Source organism: Manihot esculenta, chromosome 1 (assembly GCF_001659605.2).
Source record: "Manihot esculenta cultivar AM560-2 chromosome 1, M.esculenta_v8, whole genome shotgun sequence".
Taxonomy (NCBI): domain Eukaryota; kingdom Viridiplantae; phylum Streptophyta; class Magnoliopsida; order Malpighiales; family Euphorbiaceae; genus Manihot; species Manihot esculenta.
Genome location: NC_035161.2, coordinates 6,513,662 through 6,530,227, shown reverse-complemented (window position 1 = coordinate 6,530,227; position 16,566 = coordinate 6,513,662). Strand labels below are relative to the sequence as shown.

Genomic DNA, 16,566 nt, shown 5'->3' with positions numbered 1-16,566 from the left:
GGTACCTTAAGAAACCAGACGAGGAGAAAAGTATTTATAGACAAGCAAGAGCTGGCCATCAATTAATGAATGCAAATTTTGTTTAGATGATCCAGAATATCGACTCATATCTATTACTCATTTTTTATATATGTCTGATTTAAGGTTTTTGCATACGAATTAAAAAAAAGCAATAGATATGTTATATTTTAACAAAAATAGAGATGAAAAAGACTAAATGCCGAGGATAGTTATTTAGAAAAAAAAAAATCTAAAACGACGGATAATAAAAGGCAGAGAGAGTAGAATTTATTGCATATCTTTCACACGTTGCTTGGAGTAAAAGAAGGCAGAGCAGCAAGCAAAAAATCCACTCAAGCCTCGTAGCACCTATTCAATATGTTTCAGAGATTGCAGGCAGTAAAGAAGGCAACACTCTCAATGCATAGTACAACATTCCAGGGATTGTAAGCAGCACATTAAGCCAGCCACTCTAGCACAGGAGCATAGAAGGAACGATATTGTACATGTAACTCCAAGATAGAAGAATGATATGATATTGTACAGGTGACACTTGAGTGCCACCAATTTTAACGTATTGTCACAGATTTTAGATATTATATCTTAGTTGCATGCAAAAATGGGGTAACTAATGCAAATAACAAAGGCTATTATAATTCATCATGACCATCAACCACCTTTAGACCCCAGCTCATATCCTCGCAATGTCTCACATGAGGAACAATTGCACCTGTGTCGGTTCCTTTCTTAGCCCTGCAATCATAAAAGGGAGGAGCGTGAAAACAAGGTTCCATTGACATTGCTCGGCGACAAGGTGGATCAGGAGTCGTCTCATTTTCAGGCTTATAAAGTATCCAGGGCTTCAAACCTCTAAGGCCTTGTGCAACATACCCAAAGGTTGACCATGAACTTGTAACCAATGCATCTGTCAAACTGAGGAGGTACATTTCTGCCCATGCCTTCCTGTTGTGCATCTCCTTCTCTGTTTGTTGATACTCCTCATGGCTTGGCTGGTATACGCCAATAACTTCCCCAGTCAAAGTTGGGTGTTCCCAATACATGTGCTTCAGATTCTCAGAGTACCCCGAATTTAATGATGTCACTAAAACAGCTTTCAATTTTGGGTTTTCAGAAAGAGTGAAAACAGAGTCCTGCATATTTACTTCAGGCAACAGTTTCTCCTTCAGAGTACAGGCTAAAATTTGATCCATCACATGTTTAAAAGGACCTGGTCTTGAATCAAAAACTCTAATTTGAATGCCAATGCTCTCATCCGCCTTTGCTAAGTAAGTTTGATAATACCTTGTGATTAGTCCCCACACATTATTTGAGGGATGGAAAAGGTACCGCCCCAGTTGGTGGAAAATGGTTCCTTTTTCAGGAAATAATTTGCTTAGCTCTTGCTCAAAAGAAGTGATCAAGAAAAGAGAAGGGACAAAGTAGTTGTCCGTTTTTATTATCAACCAGGGGGGTTTTGCAAGAAAGGATTGATCTTCATCACAGAAGAAAAGCTTATCATGATCATCATAATCATGAACTAGGTGAAGGTATAGATAGGATGGGACTGATTCTGCTGAAGCAATTACAACACTATTCTTCAGCATATTCCCATAACAATGAGAAGCTTTCTGATCAAAGCTATCGAATTGATCAATGATAGGGAAATCCATGGGCAGAAACCATGATTTCTCAGGAAATGGCTCACAGAAGAGGTCGGCCATGTCCTTACCTCGGTCAACAAGCAGGACTCTATTTGTGAGAAGAGCATAAAGAAACGTTGAAGCTAGTGATAATATCCTATTACCCAATCCACTAAAAGATATCCACACAACATATTTACACTCTGCAGAACCAACTGTTTGGTTAGACTTGAGTTGTTCAAGAGCTCTGTAATAGGACTCAGTATTAGGTCCACAACGTTTATGAAGATCCTCATAATTTCTGAGTCGGGAAATGAGATATGAAGAAGGCTTATGAGTTGAAGTCTTGCGATATAAAAAAGACTGGTACCTACTGGTGCAAGAAGCTTCATCAAATCCAGCAGCAAGAAGTCCACCAAACAATTTGTCATTTGGTTTATCAGTAGGTTGTAATACAACATGTCCTGAGCCTGAGTTTGAAAAAACAAAAAGAAAAAATAATACAAACTTAGAATATCATATCTCAAAAAGGCCACTTCTCTCATATTAAACACAGAATAAAGTGAAGATGAAATCACTCATATATTCCATTTCATTCCAACTTGTTGAACTGAAAAAAAAAAGAAGAAATTCTTATTATTATTGAATTATTGTTACCACAATCACAGAATTTCTAATCCAAGTTTGGTGAGATCTCAGATAAGTAAAATCACTTGACTTTTTCTTTCTGGTAATTGCGAATTCTGTTAATTGTTGGCAATGAGGGAGGCACTCGACCATGTACTACTAGCCCAATGGCAAATGACTCCACTTTGATTTCATTTTCGAGACATTCTTAAGAGCATAACACGAACTGGTCAAACGTTTCAAATCCGAGTGATTCTATTCACACAAATTGAAATAACCCTAATGTAACAATAGGAGATACATTCAGCTAGAAATTTATAAAAACCCAAAAAAGCTTCACACAAAATGCAGCCACATTCTTAGTAAGTTGAAACAGAACTCCCAACTTTTTAAAAAAAAAAAAAAAAATAGAAATGTTGAAGGAACTCACCTAATCCTACTTCTAATGATGAGAACACTGTATCATTTGGGTAGTTTCTGATTTCGATAACTCTAGCTTCACCCAACCCCAGTAACCAATCGTAAGGCCGGTGTCGAAGCATCAAGGAGAGCACGAATAATACAGGCAAAGCGACCAAACAGGATGCCAAGATCTTGGTAAGAGTCAAGGTGGTGGATCCGAATCTTCGAAATCGGAATCGAGAGAGTTGGATGAGGCCTTGATCTGTGTAATTGGGAGGCGATAATGGCCTCCTTGTGGAAGAATTTGGATCCATTCAATTCCGCATTCGCAAGATTTGGTATTGCTCATAGAGAGGAAATGGAGAAAGAAGAGAAGAGTTGAGGGGAACTCTGTTCTGGAGCTGCTGCTTGAGAGGTTTCAGAGCGAGACGACATGTTTATAGTACCATGTATATGTAGAGATGAAATTAAATTAATCAATTAATTATGAACAACCGGCTTCAAAAAGGTCTTATAATAATTGAGCTAAAAGGTCAGATTAAAGGAAGATAAAAATATTTTTTTTTTTTTAAATTTTGTTTAAATTTCTTCTTCTTTTTTTTTTTTCTAAATTTGTGCGTGAATTACCTTTGATATCTCGAGATCCTAAGTATGAGGTTTAGATTCAAGTGTTTTTGCTAAATTTGATTAGTTTTTATTTATTTATTTTTTTCGGATGTGCCTTCTTTATTTTACCTTTTGACTTGGTTATCATTTACATGCGTACGATGTTTGGACGGTATGAGATTCTGATTTACGTTTATTTAATTTTTTATTCGACTTTTAAGGAGCATGATCCTTATTTTCTTGAATCTTTTATCCTTAATTGATTTTGTGAGTCAGTGGCATCAGACTGAGTTTCTAAACTTTCAAGGACCTTGCTAAGGACTTTCAACTAGGCTGTTAATCGGTTGGTTCGATTTCGAATCGAATTGAATTGAAAATTGAATTATAAAAATATTAAAAATTGAAAAAATTAATTATAAAAATATAATTAAATCGAATCGAACTGATAAAAATCGATTTGATTCAGTTTGATTTGATTCAAATCGAAATCTGTAATTTTTTTAATTTTTTACTTTTAATTTTAGTAGAATAATTTAATAAATATTTCACATAAATTTATCAATAAATATTATTTGAATACATAATAATAATACTTAAAAAATTCATAAAAATTCATATAAAATTTAAAAATATATATAAAATCAGTATTTCTATGTATAAAATCGGTTTTTTGATTTTTCGATTATTTAATATGTTTAAATCGAATCGAACCTAAAATCGAATAAATTAAAAAATATTAACCGAACCAAACCGAATCTTCCAATTAACTGAATCATTAAACCGAAATTGATCAATTCGGTTCAGTTTTTCGGTTCAGACCGATTTATGCTCTCCCCTGCTTACAACAGGAGGGCAGACTTGGATGCATCCTATTTGCGACGGTTTTTTAAACCCATATTTTCATTGGTCCACATTTTATAATGGCTTAGCTGAGTATCAAATGGGCCTTTGCTGGCCGGTTAAGGCGTAGCCTTTTGGTATTAAATTTTATTTAAATATATTTGATTTTTTAATTGATAATTAAAGATATTTTTGAATAAAAAATAAATTTAATATTTTTACCCCTTACTTTATAATTTATGGATAAATTTAACATTTTACATCATAATAATTAGAGTGAATTACTAGAAAGTCCATTTATTATAAAATTAACTAATTTATTTCTATTTTAAAATTATTTAATTAAGTATATTTATATTTTATAGATTTATCTCTTTATTCATTTTGATAAAACTGTTTTAAATTATTTATATTAATTAATTTTTATAATTTTAATTATATATATTATACAACATAATAATCGCTTAAAGTAAAATCACTAATAAATTTTAACATATGGTCATCTATAAAAAAAATTTGAATACCATAACATTCGGTGCTCAAAATAATAAAGTTTACTCTTTCTGAATTAGTCGAATCGTTTACGGTATAAAGTTACGTTAAATGATATAATTTAGTAAATTTTCGTTACATCTATAAGATCGAGATCTCTTATTTACTAATTAGTACCAGTCAGATTTTCAGAAAATTTGATAACAATTTTATCTTTTTACAATATAAAAGCGAAGCATATATAAATTTCAATATATGTATTTTTACACACTCATTTTAAGTTGAATTTATTTATTACACTCACCCATAGATGCCAACTACCTCACTTTTACTCTTTTTTAAACTCCCGCAACAAGGTCTACTCAAATCAATTAGAACCCAAATCTATCTCAATTTGCAATTCAATCTTCTTGTCTCAAGAAGTTGCGCCCAACTATATAAAGGTTGTGCTCTAGCAAGAGAGAAATGACCTCACTCTATTTTCAACAATTTTCAACAATGTCACATTAAGGAGGAAAGCGAATTACAATATGTTACTAGAAAAAAAAAATACAAGATTCAAGAGTGCCAGAAAAAAAAACTAAAAAATAGGTCTTATATTTTTTTTTCATCAAAAAATAAAATTAAAAACTGAACATGAGAATTCATGAACAGGCTACTTATTTTATTCCAAGGGTAAAATAGTAATTATACATTATCACCGATACCGTCGTTACAATAATTCTCATCTCCCTTGTAGACAGGGGGGACGGTCTACAAGGAGTGAAGGCACAGCTCAAGATCTCCGTAGGCCTACGGTAGCCAACTGGGCCCAGCCTCTGCTGGTGGGCGACTAGTCACTCTCCCTAAAGAGCCTTAGGAACAACTTGGCTTGTGGCAGGAGGAGACATCAATATGTCTCATATTATTAGAAAAATTAAGGTTTAAGAGTACTATCACCTAACCATTACATAAAAACTACATAACACATACAGTTAGAATCTCAAACCCAGTAAAAAGCTTAAAACTAAGACCCAACCCAAGAACCCACAAACTCAGTAAGAAAAAAGAAACTCTAACTTATGGAGAATAGCATATCGCGCTACCACAAACTACTGGGCGGAGAAAGAGGCAAAGTGATCCCAACTACTAGAAAAATATACTATTGAAACACTTAACCACCCAGCAAAGCCATTATCACTCCAAAAAATGCCATTAAGGACAAGAAAAAAAAATGGAGAAAGAGGCAAAGTGGTCCCCAACTATTAGAAAAACATACTATTGAAACACTTAACCACCCAACAAAGCCATTATCACTCCAAAAAATGCCATTAAGGACAAGAAAAAAAAATGAAAATTACCATGATTAGAAGCTTCATCCAAGCTAAAAAGGGGAACTAAGAAGAGCTTGCTTGCTCGTATACAATAGTCATAAGATCGACTATCCAACACAAAAAAAGGAATGCGATAAAATATCGAGATTCTCAACACATAAAATAAATGATCTTTTGCAAACTAATATAGATTAATCTCCTTCTGAAGTATAATATGTAAAGATGAGTGAGTGACTGAAGGAGAAGATCGACACTTTCATAGATTCAGAAACCCTCATTTTCCTCAAATCACATGCAGGAGCTTCTTAAGACAAAAGGACATATCCAAATTCATATGCGTGCAACAAACAACAAGCATACCAAAAAAATAGAAAAATAAGAAAAAATTTAAAAAAAAAAAATTTCGACATAAGGTCTAATCTATCAAAGAATCAAAAAAAAATATTTATGCACAAAAATATGCCTAGAGATAAGAAGGAAAAAATTCACTATCTGAAAAGAGTCAACAGTCTTCTAACTAAACAGGATAGAGGACGACCAAGAGAAGTTTGTGTCTATGAAAATTAGAGAGAAAGCCATACTTGACGCTTACTGGGGAAGTGAGTAACAAATTGTGGTTCATCGAATATTAAGATATAAAATTGCATGCAAGTTTTAATTGGAGACCTGTTCGGTGAGTACAACATATTTCAAATTTGAATATTAATATTTATTTAATTTAAAATTTATTAATTAATATTTAGTTTTCAAATAATTATTAATTTTTATTAAATATTATTATTTTTATTACTAATTTTAAACTAATAATATAAAAATTATGTAATATTACTAGGATGTAAACGGGTAGGGTACCCGCAAAATTGAGGGTACCCAAATCCGAACCCGATTATATATAAAATTTCTGAATCCGTCTCAAATCCGTTTAGTATTTTAATTTTATTACCCGTACCCGTTCCAAATCCGTTTAACAATACCTGCATAATACCCGAACCCGACCGAACCCGGTTTTTTTAAATTCAATTCAATGATAAAAAAAAATTTAAAGATTTGGATATTATAACCCAAATAACAAACCGAATTAGAAAATTTAAATATACTAAAATAAAATAAATATATTACAAATTCATCATAACACAACCATTAATCAATTATCTATCCAACATAAAATTTTGAACAAATGAAATATTCCCAAAGTTTATTAAATTACATTAATTGAACATAAAATATATTCAATTGGCCATTTCAATCTCCAATATCAAATTGCTTGAAAAGCTTCAAAAAAATAAATACAAAAAAATTAGAATATCACAGTTGCAAAATAATACACGTTATCATAAAAAATAATGAAATAAAAAAATAAAAATCAAACTTACATATTAAAATTGTGAAATGCATGATTTAATTCACATCATCCTCAGCATCCCATAAACAAGATATACTCTCATTTGAACAACCAGCTACATAGTAATATAGAAAAAAATTAATAATATTTATCAGCTTTACATTAAAATAAAAAAAATAAAAATAAGAGTTTATTGTTGTAATTACCTTCAATTTCTTGGTTATCTTCAATTTCTAACCATAACCAATTTTGTGAGCACATCAATGCTTCCAAAGTATCTTCATGGAGTCTACTTCTATGAATACTAACAACTCTACCTCCAGTACTAAAAGCAAACTCAGATGCAACTGAAGACACAGGTACAGCCAAAAAATCTCTAGCAATCATTTGTAATGTAGAATATTTTATCCCATTTGTCTTCCACCAATTAAGAATATCAAATTCTTGCATATGGCAAAACATACTCTTCAAGGTAATGATCTAATTCATATTTCACATGAACACTAGTGGAAGAAGAATTAAGAAATGCAACTAGATTACTAAAGTCTTTCTTCAAAGAACCTTGATTTTCTGAAACTGAAATAGGTGGAACTGAAGATGAACTTTGAGATTTTGGCTTGAAAGCTCAAGATTGGTAATCATTAAGTAAGTTGTAATAAGTAACCTTAACTTGTTCAATCTCATTTGATGCATCATCACCATAAATCATTGGAAAATAGTATTCCACCACTTTTATCTTATACCGTAGATCCAATATGATAGCAACAGCCAAAACAATGTGAACCACACTCCAATATTTTTCAAAATTTTCAAACATTCTAGCAGATATTGACTTTATAACATCATCATTAGAACTAGTCCATTCCACTATTGAATTTCGCAATTGGCAAATGGAAATGAAAAAACAATTAGAAGTTGGATATTTCCTCCCAGAAAATATTTCAGTGATGCTGTGAAAAGTTTCTAATTTTTCTGCAACTCTTTTTGTCATTTCCTAATCATCATCAGTAGGCACATCCTTGTAACTTTTTTCCCTAATTTTCAATCTAGGAAAAATATCTTTGTACTCAATTGCAGTTTGAAGCATATGATATGTTGAGTTTCATCTTGTTTTACAATCTAAACTCAACTTTTTTGTACAAGTAATCTTCAATTGTCTAGCCATTTCTTCAAATTTTTCTACACGTTGAGGAGAAGCTACCCAAAATACTATACTATCAATATAATGTGCTGTGGTAGACATGTAGCCTTTCTTTTGATTTGATGTCCACATATTAGTGGTGATTGCTATTCGACTCTTGAGTTTCTCCAAAGATTTGTATAATTTATTGAACTCAAGATCGTAGATATCCAAAATATCTTTCCTAATAGTATTTCGAGAAACCATTTTGAAAAGTGGTTGAAGGCTGGCAATAAACTTTCTAAATCCCACATGTTCAGTAATGCGAAATAGATACTCATGTAATATAATGGCACATGCTAACTCCCTTCTTGATTTTTCTTGATCAAATGTAAAGTTTCCAAAATACACTTTTCCATCATTTCTTATATCTATAGAAATCTGCTTTTGCTTTTCTAGACATTTGACTATGTCTTGATTGCCTTTCTTTGCACATTTCTCTATATGATTGTGCAAAGACTTAGTCCCATTTTTGCTATTTGCTTTGAGACTTGTCTTACAATGATTACAAATTGCCCAATCATTCCCACTATGATGGACTTTTTCAAAATGATCCCAAACAGTTGATGTCAACTTCCTTTTCTTTCCCAAATTGCTAATTGGAGGAAGACTTCCAGTTGGATTTGTAGTGGCTGGCAATGAATGAGATGGATTGATTGGTGTCGATGGCTCCAATTGAGAATAGGTGGAACTATTAACGGGCAGAGTAGTTGAAGAAGGTTGAGAAACAGCAGTAGCTTTGCAACTCACTACATCTTCGGAACTATTAAACGTTGACATTTTAAATATCCTAAATATGGAGAACAGTAACATGTATTAGCAAACAATACATAACCATAAAAACAAATAACATATAGTAACTTAATCAACAAATAAATTTATTTAAGTCAATACATAACCACAAACTAAAATAGCAACTTTTAGTCCATACATCATATTAATAGCCCATAAATTCTAAAAATCAACAGTGTTACAGTAATCAAATAGCAATAATAAAAACCAAAAGCAGAATCCATCTAGTATCAAAGCAGTGAACTGTTACAGGAGAAGAGAAAGCAACGCATAACAGCACATCATCAATACATCACATTAAATATCATTGACTACCAAGAGTCCTTAAAAAGTCTATTCATAACTGCAATTAAATTTTTTAATTGTATCCAAATAATCAAATTAATAGTCCATAAATTCTAAAAATATTTAATAGCAACTTTTAGTCCATACATCAGATTAATAGCCATAAATTCTAAAAATCAACAGTGTTACGGTAATCAAATAGCAATAATAAAAACCAAAAGCAGAATCCATCTAGTATCAAAGCAGTGAACTGTTACAGGAGAAGAGAAAGCAACGCATAACAACACATCATCAATACATCACATTAAATATCACTGACTACCAAGAGTCCTTAAAAAGTCTATTCATAACTGCAATTAAATTTTTTAATTGTATCCAAATAATCAAATTAATAGTCCATAAATTCTAAATTACAGTAATCAAATAGCAAACCTGAAGAGAGTTCTAGTCAAATGAGATATCGCCAATGCCGATTGGAGAGAGGCAAGGGCAGTCGGAAGAGAGAAGGAGATGTCGCCGATGCCGACCGAGGAGAGGGAAGAGTTGTCTCCGACTAGGAAGTGGGAGATGTCGTCACTGGAGAGAAAAGATTTATCGTTGACTGGGGAGAGAAAGGAGATGTAACGACCCGAAAATCGGACCGCTACCGGCGCTAGGATCCAGATCGGCATAAGGCCGCCGGGACCCATAGCAAGCCAAACATACCTCCTACCACCTGGTCAAATCCCATACATGATCAAAACTTTAGCATAAAAACTGTAACCTATGATGTAAATACCGAGCTTGACCTGTATGCAACATAACTGGAAACATAAAGAACCCCCTACTAGAGCCCTCAAAAACTCTAGCTGGGTCAACATATCATACATCAAGCTGAGATCACATCCAAAGAACTAAAACCTAACCTGTGCATGCATTAAACCAAAAACATAAAACCTCCACTAGAGTCCTCGTCAAACTCTAGCATGGTAAACAACACATGCCACAAGTTCAGTTCCAACGCAACTCAACATAAAACCAATACATACATCATGTACCAAAAAGGGACTAACCAAGTCTTAGGACCAGAGGGACTTTCGGCCGCCGAAGGTGCCGCCGAAAAAGCCCGAGTTTCGTCTCTGGAGAGAGGGTTTGGTCGCCGAAGGTGCCGCCGAAAGTGCCCTGTTCAGCCTTTTCATGATTGTTTTCTATGCATGCTTTGTTGACGTTTTAGGGGGTTTTTGGGTAGTGGTTCGGGCCGTTACAGAGGGGTATCGGTTTTCGGGTCATTACAGGAGACGTCGCCGGTGCCGACTGGGCTGCCGGCACTCGTCAGTGAAGTGGGGGAGAGAGGCGTTAGACTGGAAAGTGGGACTGTGGGTAGGGATGTAAACGGGTAGGGTACCCGCGAAAATTAAACTACCCGAATTCGAACCCAATTTATATTAGTAATATCCGAATCTAGGGGTGAGCAATATTCGGTTCAAACCGAAAAAATCGACCGAATCGAACCGATTTGAAAATTTGGTTCGGTTTTTTATATATTTCGGTTCGGTTCGGTTTTCAATTTTAAAAATTTCAGTTATTTCGGTTCGGTTCGGTTTTGATCAGAAAAAAAACCGAAAAAACCGAACCGAACCGATTAGTAATAATAATATGTTTTTTCAATAATATATAGAAATTAAATCATATTAAAATTAAAATATTTTAATTAAATTTTAAAATATTAAAAATAAAGGGTAAAAAATAAAAAAATTATTAAAAATCAAAACCGATCAAACCGAACCGAATCGAACCGAATCAGACCGGTTCGGTTCGATTCGGTTTCTGACCAAAATCGGTTCGGTTCGGTTTTCATAAACACTCAAATTTCGGTTTTCGGTTTATTCGGTTCGGTTTGGTTTTGAACCGAACCGACCGAATGCTCACCCCTATCCGAATCCGTTCCGAATCCGATTAAAAATTAATTTAAACTATCCGAATCCGTACCAAACCCGATTATTATTACCCGAATAAAATCCGAACCCGTTTAATCTTATATATTTTAATTAATAATTTATATAAAAAATATTTCTCATTAATAATTTTCATTTAAAAAATCTAATATTTCTAAAAAATATTTAAATTTAAATTTTTAAATAAAAATATATAAAAAAATTTATAAATATTATTGTAAAATATATTTTTTATATTAAATTAATTATTTATATAAACGGGTTCGGGTGGTGGGTACCCTGTACATAAAACCCGAATCCGATCCGAACCCGCAACGGGTATTATTTTTAAAACCCGAACCCGTCCCAAACCCGATTATAACTACCCAAATCCGTTCTATTAGGGTTCGATCGGATCGGGTACCCGAAAATACCCGATCCGTTGCCATCCCTAACTGTGGGAGATGTCACCGACTGGAGAGAGAAGGAGATATCGCTGACTGGAGAGAGAAGATTTATCGTAACTGGGGAGAGAAAGGAGACGTCGCCGGTGCCGATTGGGCTGTCGGCAGTCGTCAGTGAAGTGGAGAGCAGTATGGTAAAATGAAAAATGGAATGAGGGATTAGGGTTAGTTTTGTTAGTATAGCTAATCGGGTTCGGGTAACGGGTATTCGATCACCTAATCCCGAACCTTACCCGAATCCGAGACGGGTAAAATTTTTCAAATCCGAACCCACCCAAATCCATTTTGTAAAAATCCAAATCTGTTCTAATAGGATTTGAATGGATCGGGTACCCGTGAAAATCCGCCCGCCTGACATCCCTAAATATTACATTAAACGAGTTTGTTTAAAGAGTACAACGTTACAATAAGATTCATTACTTACTGCTATTTTATTATTAATTTTACACAAATAACATAAAAAAAACTATATGTTCTACATTATTATTATTAAAAATTAACTCGTTTTAGTATAATCCTTTGGAAATTTAATAATTACAGAAAATTAATAGCATTAATCTAATAAAATCGCAGGGTTCAAAATAACCTATTTTACAAAAAGTAATTTTAGTCAAATGCTTAAAAAAGTAATATTAGTAAAAGAAATTGATGAACATCTCATTACAAATGTTATCGTCTGAAACGACGCTATTTTGATTCGTATTGAACTTCCTTCGCAGCTTTCTCAATTTCGTCTCTTTACGACGCCGTTTGAACACGACCCCCTTCTCCTTTTCTAACGCCCGTCATCGCCTCTGAACTGAAGCATAAACAGAGAAGCGAGCTCCCCCATTCTTTCATATCCATGGCGTTGCGATTAGGGATGCTAAAAACTGCTGGCGGTAACCATGGGGCCATGTTAACTCTCTTGAGGTGGTCCCACATCGCAGCAATGCCCTCACCGTTGGATGGGTCCCTCCACCGCACGATCGCACCTACACAGATGGTTTTGCCGGAGTTCGACCCGGGCCCAGATAACAGCAATAGCAGATACATCAACAACTTAGAGTTTGGATTCCCGAGTTTCTCTTTTGGTGGATCCATGGAACTGATGGCTGTCCCAAAAAAGAAGGTAATTGCTCATCTCATTTCTTGCTCTGATGGGTTTTACTATTCTCATTTTGTGTTATCATTATTTCTATGATCACACTATTTCGTTTAATGATATTTAGGATCTGAGTTTTTTTTGTTGGGTGGGGTTAAACTAGGGTTTTGGTGGGGTTCTAGGTGGCTATACATTTGGATTGGAATTGGCTTCTGGTCATTCTGGTATTCTGATTGTGAATTTATTCTTGGGTTTCGCTGAGAAAATGCTGATATTGCTTACTTATTGCCAATAAAGAGAAATTGGATCACTTCTTCATGCCTTTCCCTTGGGTTGCTTGCTTCATATTTAGTGTGTGAGAAGAACAAGCTATTGTTGAGGTGGACTAGGAAGTCATCAAATTACTATTTCTGCTTTTCCGGATTTTGCAATAATGAGCATATCAATTGTATTCATAAATTCCAGGGACAGCCTTCGAGGGTCATGACATTTTGATTTTGGGTTGTATGTGTAGTGAATGTCACTGTGCAGATGTGTGAATGCGTGGACATTTCCCCTTCTGAAACCTCCATGATGATTTCCCTTTAACTATCTCTGAAGTAGCAATCCTAATTATAGTCATTAGAGCTCCTGTTGTGAGCTTTACTTTTGATGCGCGACTGTTTAGTCACCCGTGTAGTATGTTTTTTCAATGGTGAGGTTTCTTGATGTATGGTTCACTTTGCATTTCTTTTCGGACCAGTTTTATGTAGGAGCCATGATTTTGTGAACACTGTAATCTTTTTATACATGTAGGTGTCTCCCCATAAGAGAGGCATAAGAAATGGACCAAAGGCTTTGAAACCAACACCGGTCATTATTCGTTGCAGGTAAGGGGTTGCCAATGATTCTTGGTGTTTAGTGAACATAATTCATTGAGAACTTCTTGTCCCTTTTTTTATGATATCTAATTCCAGTCGCTAGAAAATGTTTGAATTGCTGCTTCAGAAAAGGTTAGTTGGAAAATAAGTTTGCAGAAGAAATGTTTCTTGATTTGACTTTAACTTTCAACATTTGTAAAAATGGTAATGCCTTTTTGAATTCAAAAGTTTTGCAGAAACTTCCACTTTGTGTTTGCTTTATTTTGCGCTTTAAGTTGGTACTATTTTCAGTAAGACAGGTTTAGAATTTTGGAGGGATCTGAGGAGTGCATTACTTCACTCTACCTCTCTTTCTCTCTCTTGGAGAGAATCTGAATAAATGAAGTCAATTTCTTGGGGATGATAAAACAAACAGAAACAATATCTGTTACAAAAGCATTTAGGTGGAGATATGAAACTGTAGCCTTGAATGGGTTCATTTCAACTGTGTCTCTGTTTTTCAAACCGATGAGTGTGCTTTTCATCAATTACTTTGAAATTCATTATTATAATAGCAGCTAGTCTTTCCTAATTTCTGTAACTACATCATGTGTTTGATTCCATCTCCTTGAATATTTACCAAGTATGCTAACACATCTGCACATGACCTTTTCCGTGATTTGCTCTTTGCTTTCAGGAGTTGCGGGAGAGTGAAGCTGCCACACTTCTACTGTTGCAGTGGGGATAGGGGAAAAACTGACGAGCAAAATAAATAAGCAAGCAACTATTAATTATTTGTCTGAGTTCAAGACGTAGTTTTTCCTTATCTATTGTTGAAACTACATGCAGTTATCAGCAATTTGAATCGATGTTCTCTTCGAATATCAATGGCATAAGGCTTGTACTCTGTTTACCAATTGCATTATGCTACTATTTTGTTTGTCCCTTTTGTTAATATTTTTTCAAGATTTATTTTATGTGAAAGTATTTTCCCTTTGTCTAATCTTGTACGTGCTATCTTTCGAATTTCACCTATATTCCTGCTAAAAAGAGTCCCAACTCCTTGAAACTCAATTAGTCTCTTCTGGGAACCACCATTTGAGCTTCTATTCTCTGGTCTACAGATGGGTTTTTGTTGAGATAGCTATTGATTTGAGTGGAGGAGAATAATTTGAAACCAAAAATAATAAAATATGCCTTTGAAGAGTTGAGGAAGCAAGTGTTATATGAAAATGGATACTTTTCCTTCACTATTGTTGTTCCTGTGCTTGGATGTTTTTCACCAATAGCTATATTTTGTTTTCTGTTGCAAGGTGGCAAGTGTGGTATGTTTGATTTTTTAACTTTAATCGGTTTCGCTAAGTATTACTCATTTTGGTATAAAAAAAAAATAGATTTTTATAAAATTATATAAAAATTTATTTTTTTAAATAATTTTTTTAAGTTGAAAACTTTTAAATTCTTTCATTTAAAAAAAATTAAAAGAAAATAATTAAACTAAATTTTAGTGAAATCTTTAATTCTGAATATGACTTAAAGAGTGCAATATCACATTTATTTATTTATAATATTAACAACAAAAGAATATTTTTCTTTAGATATTTTCTTATTTTAGAGAGAAAATGACAATGTAAGAAAAAAATTGTATAATAATTTATAAAGGTAATATTTTCCCTCCTTTATTTAATAAAAAAAGAAATTAAAAAAATTCCTTTTATTTTCTTTCTTCCCCATAATCTATCAACTAAACGTAGTGTGAATAAAGGATAAAAAGAATTACATAATAAACAAATAGGTAAGTTGATTAATTAACTACTGAATTTTAAAAACACCACTCTAATTTTAAAAAGTCTATTAAATTTTCATTGTCATTTGAGTAAAATATTTTATTGCTTTTAATAATAAATAATAATGATCGCCGGATTTCTCCTCTTCAGAATGAGGCCGGACTTAAAAAAGCAGTATTAGCTCAAAACTCATGAAATTTCTCTGACAGATCGGTCTAACACCTTTCAGCCTTAATCTGAACACGCGGAACGGATCGGATCACTCATAAAGTCCAAGTCCGGTAGAAAGAAGCTTAGTCCGGTGACGTGACATGAAAAATTATAGCAGACTCATTTATTTCGCAGTCCTGTCTGCACTCGTGTCGGAGGCTGCACTCGTGTCGGAGGAATTACATGGCCGTCTGACGTGGAGAGGGTATCTGACGCTTTTCTACGATCTGCATGACAGAGGCATGTGGCACGGTAACAGAAAGACCGTTAGGCGTCACTAGCAAACAAAAAGGAAGGAATAAAATGAGAGGAACACCTTCCCTCCGGCCAAGTTCACACAACTATAATAAATCATATTCTCTATATTTCAGAGCATCAAATAATTATATAAAATTTAATTTAATTTAATTAATTTTTTTTATTAACATTAAAAATATATACAATTTTTTAAAAAAAATAAATTTCTTTTATAAAATGAAGCATATCAAATATAAAATTAAAAGAAGGGAGATTTTTTGCTTTTAAAATTATTATTCTTTAAACATATAAATACCATAAATAGTAATGTGAGAACATTTTAAAGTTTTCTCACCTTTTAATATTTTTTTAAATTACAAAAATATTTTAATGCAAAACCTAACGACTAACTAATTAATTTTGAGAAAGAATAATATAGTTACATATTATGAATTATAGATAAAAAGAAGAGAAAAGTAGATGCGGCGGAGAGTGAAGAGCTTAAAAAGATGC

At 33.5% G+C, this 16,566-nt stretch overlaps 2 protein-coding genes across 2 annotated transcripts; one reads left to right on the top strand and one right to left on the bottom strand.

Moving 5' to 3' along the window:
* Positions 1-263: 263 nt before the first annotated feature.
* LOC110615342 (galactoside 2-alpha-L-fucosyltransferase) lies at positions 264-3,140 on the bottom strand. The gene is made up of 2 exons (XM_021757211.2): positions 2,698-3,140; positions 264-2,110 (listed from the first exon to the last, which is right to left on the bottom strand). The coding sequence occupies exons 1-2, from the start codon at positions 2,981-2,983 to the stop codon at positions 651-653; spliced, it is 1,746 nt and encodes a 581-aa protein (XP_021612903.1). The 5' UTR covers positions 2,984-3,140; the 3' UTR covers positions 264-650.
* A 9,484-nt stretch (positions 3,141-12,624) lies between these two features.
* On the top strand, positions 12,625-14,822 carry LOC110620000. Its single transcript, XM_021763541.2, has 3 exons — positions 12,625-13,007; positions 13,776-13,849; positions 14,517-14,822. Exons 1-3 carry the CDS (start codon positions 12,741-12,743, stop codon positions 14,593-14,595), a joined length of 420 nt encoding a protein of 139 aa, XP_021619233.1. The 5' UTR covers positions 12,625-12,740; the 3' UTR covers positions 14,596-14,822.
* Positions 14,823-16,566: the final 1,744 nt, after the last annotated feature.

Coding starts and splice junctions, on each gene's coding strand:
- LOC110620000 (XM_021763541.2), top strand. CDS start 12,741: ATGGCGTTGCGATTAGGGATGCTAAAAACTGCTGGCGGTAACCATGGG. Junction 13,008..13,775: donor TGGCTGTCCCAAAAAAGAAG/GTAATTGCTCAT, acceptor TTATACATGTAG/GTGTCTCCCCATAAGAGAGG. Junction 13,850..14,516: donor CCGGTCATTATTCGTTGCAG/GTAAGGGGTTGC, acceptor CTTTGCTTTCAG/GAGTTGCGGGAGAGTGAAGC.
- LOC110615342 (XM_021757211.2), bottom strand. CDS start 2,983: ATGGATCCAAATTCTTCCACAAGGAGGCCATTATCGCCTCCCAATTAC. Junction 2,111..2,697: donor ATCATTAGAAGTAGGATTAG/GTGAGTTCCTTC, acceptor TTTCAAACTCAG/GCTCAGGACATGTTGTATTA.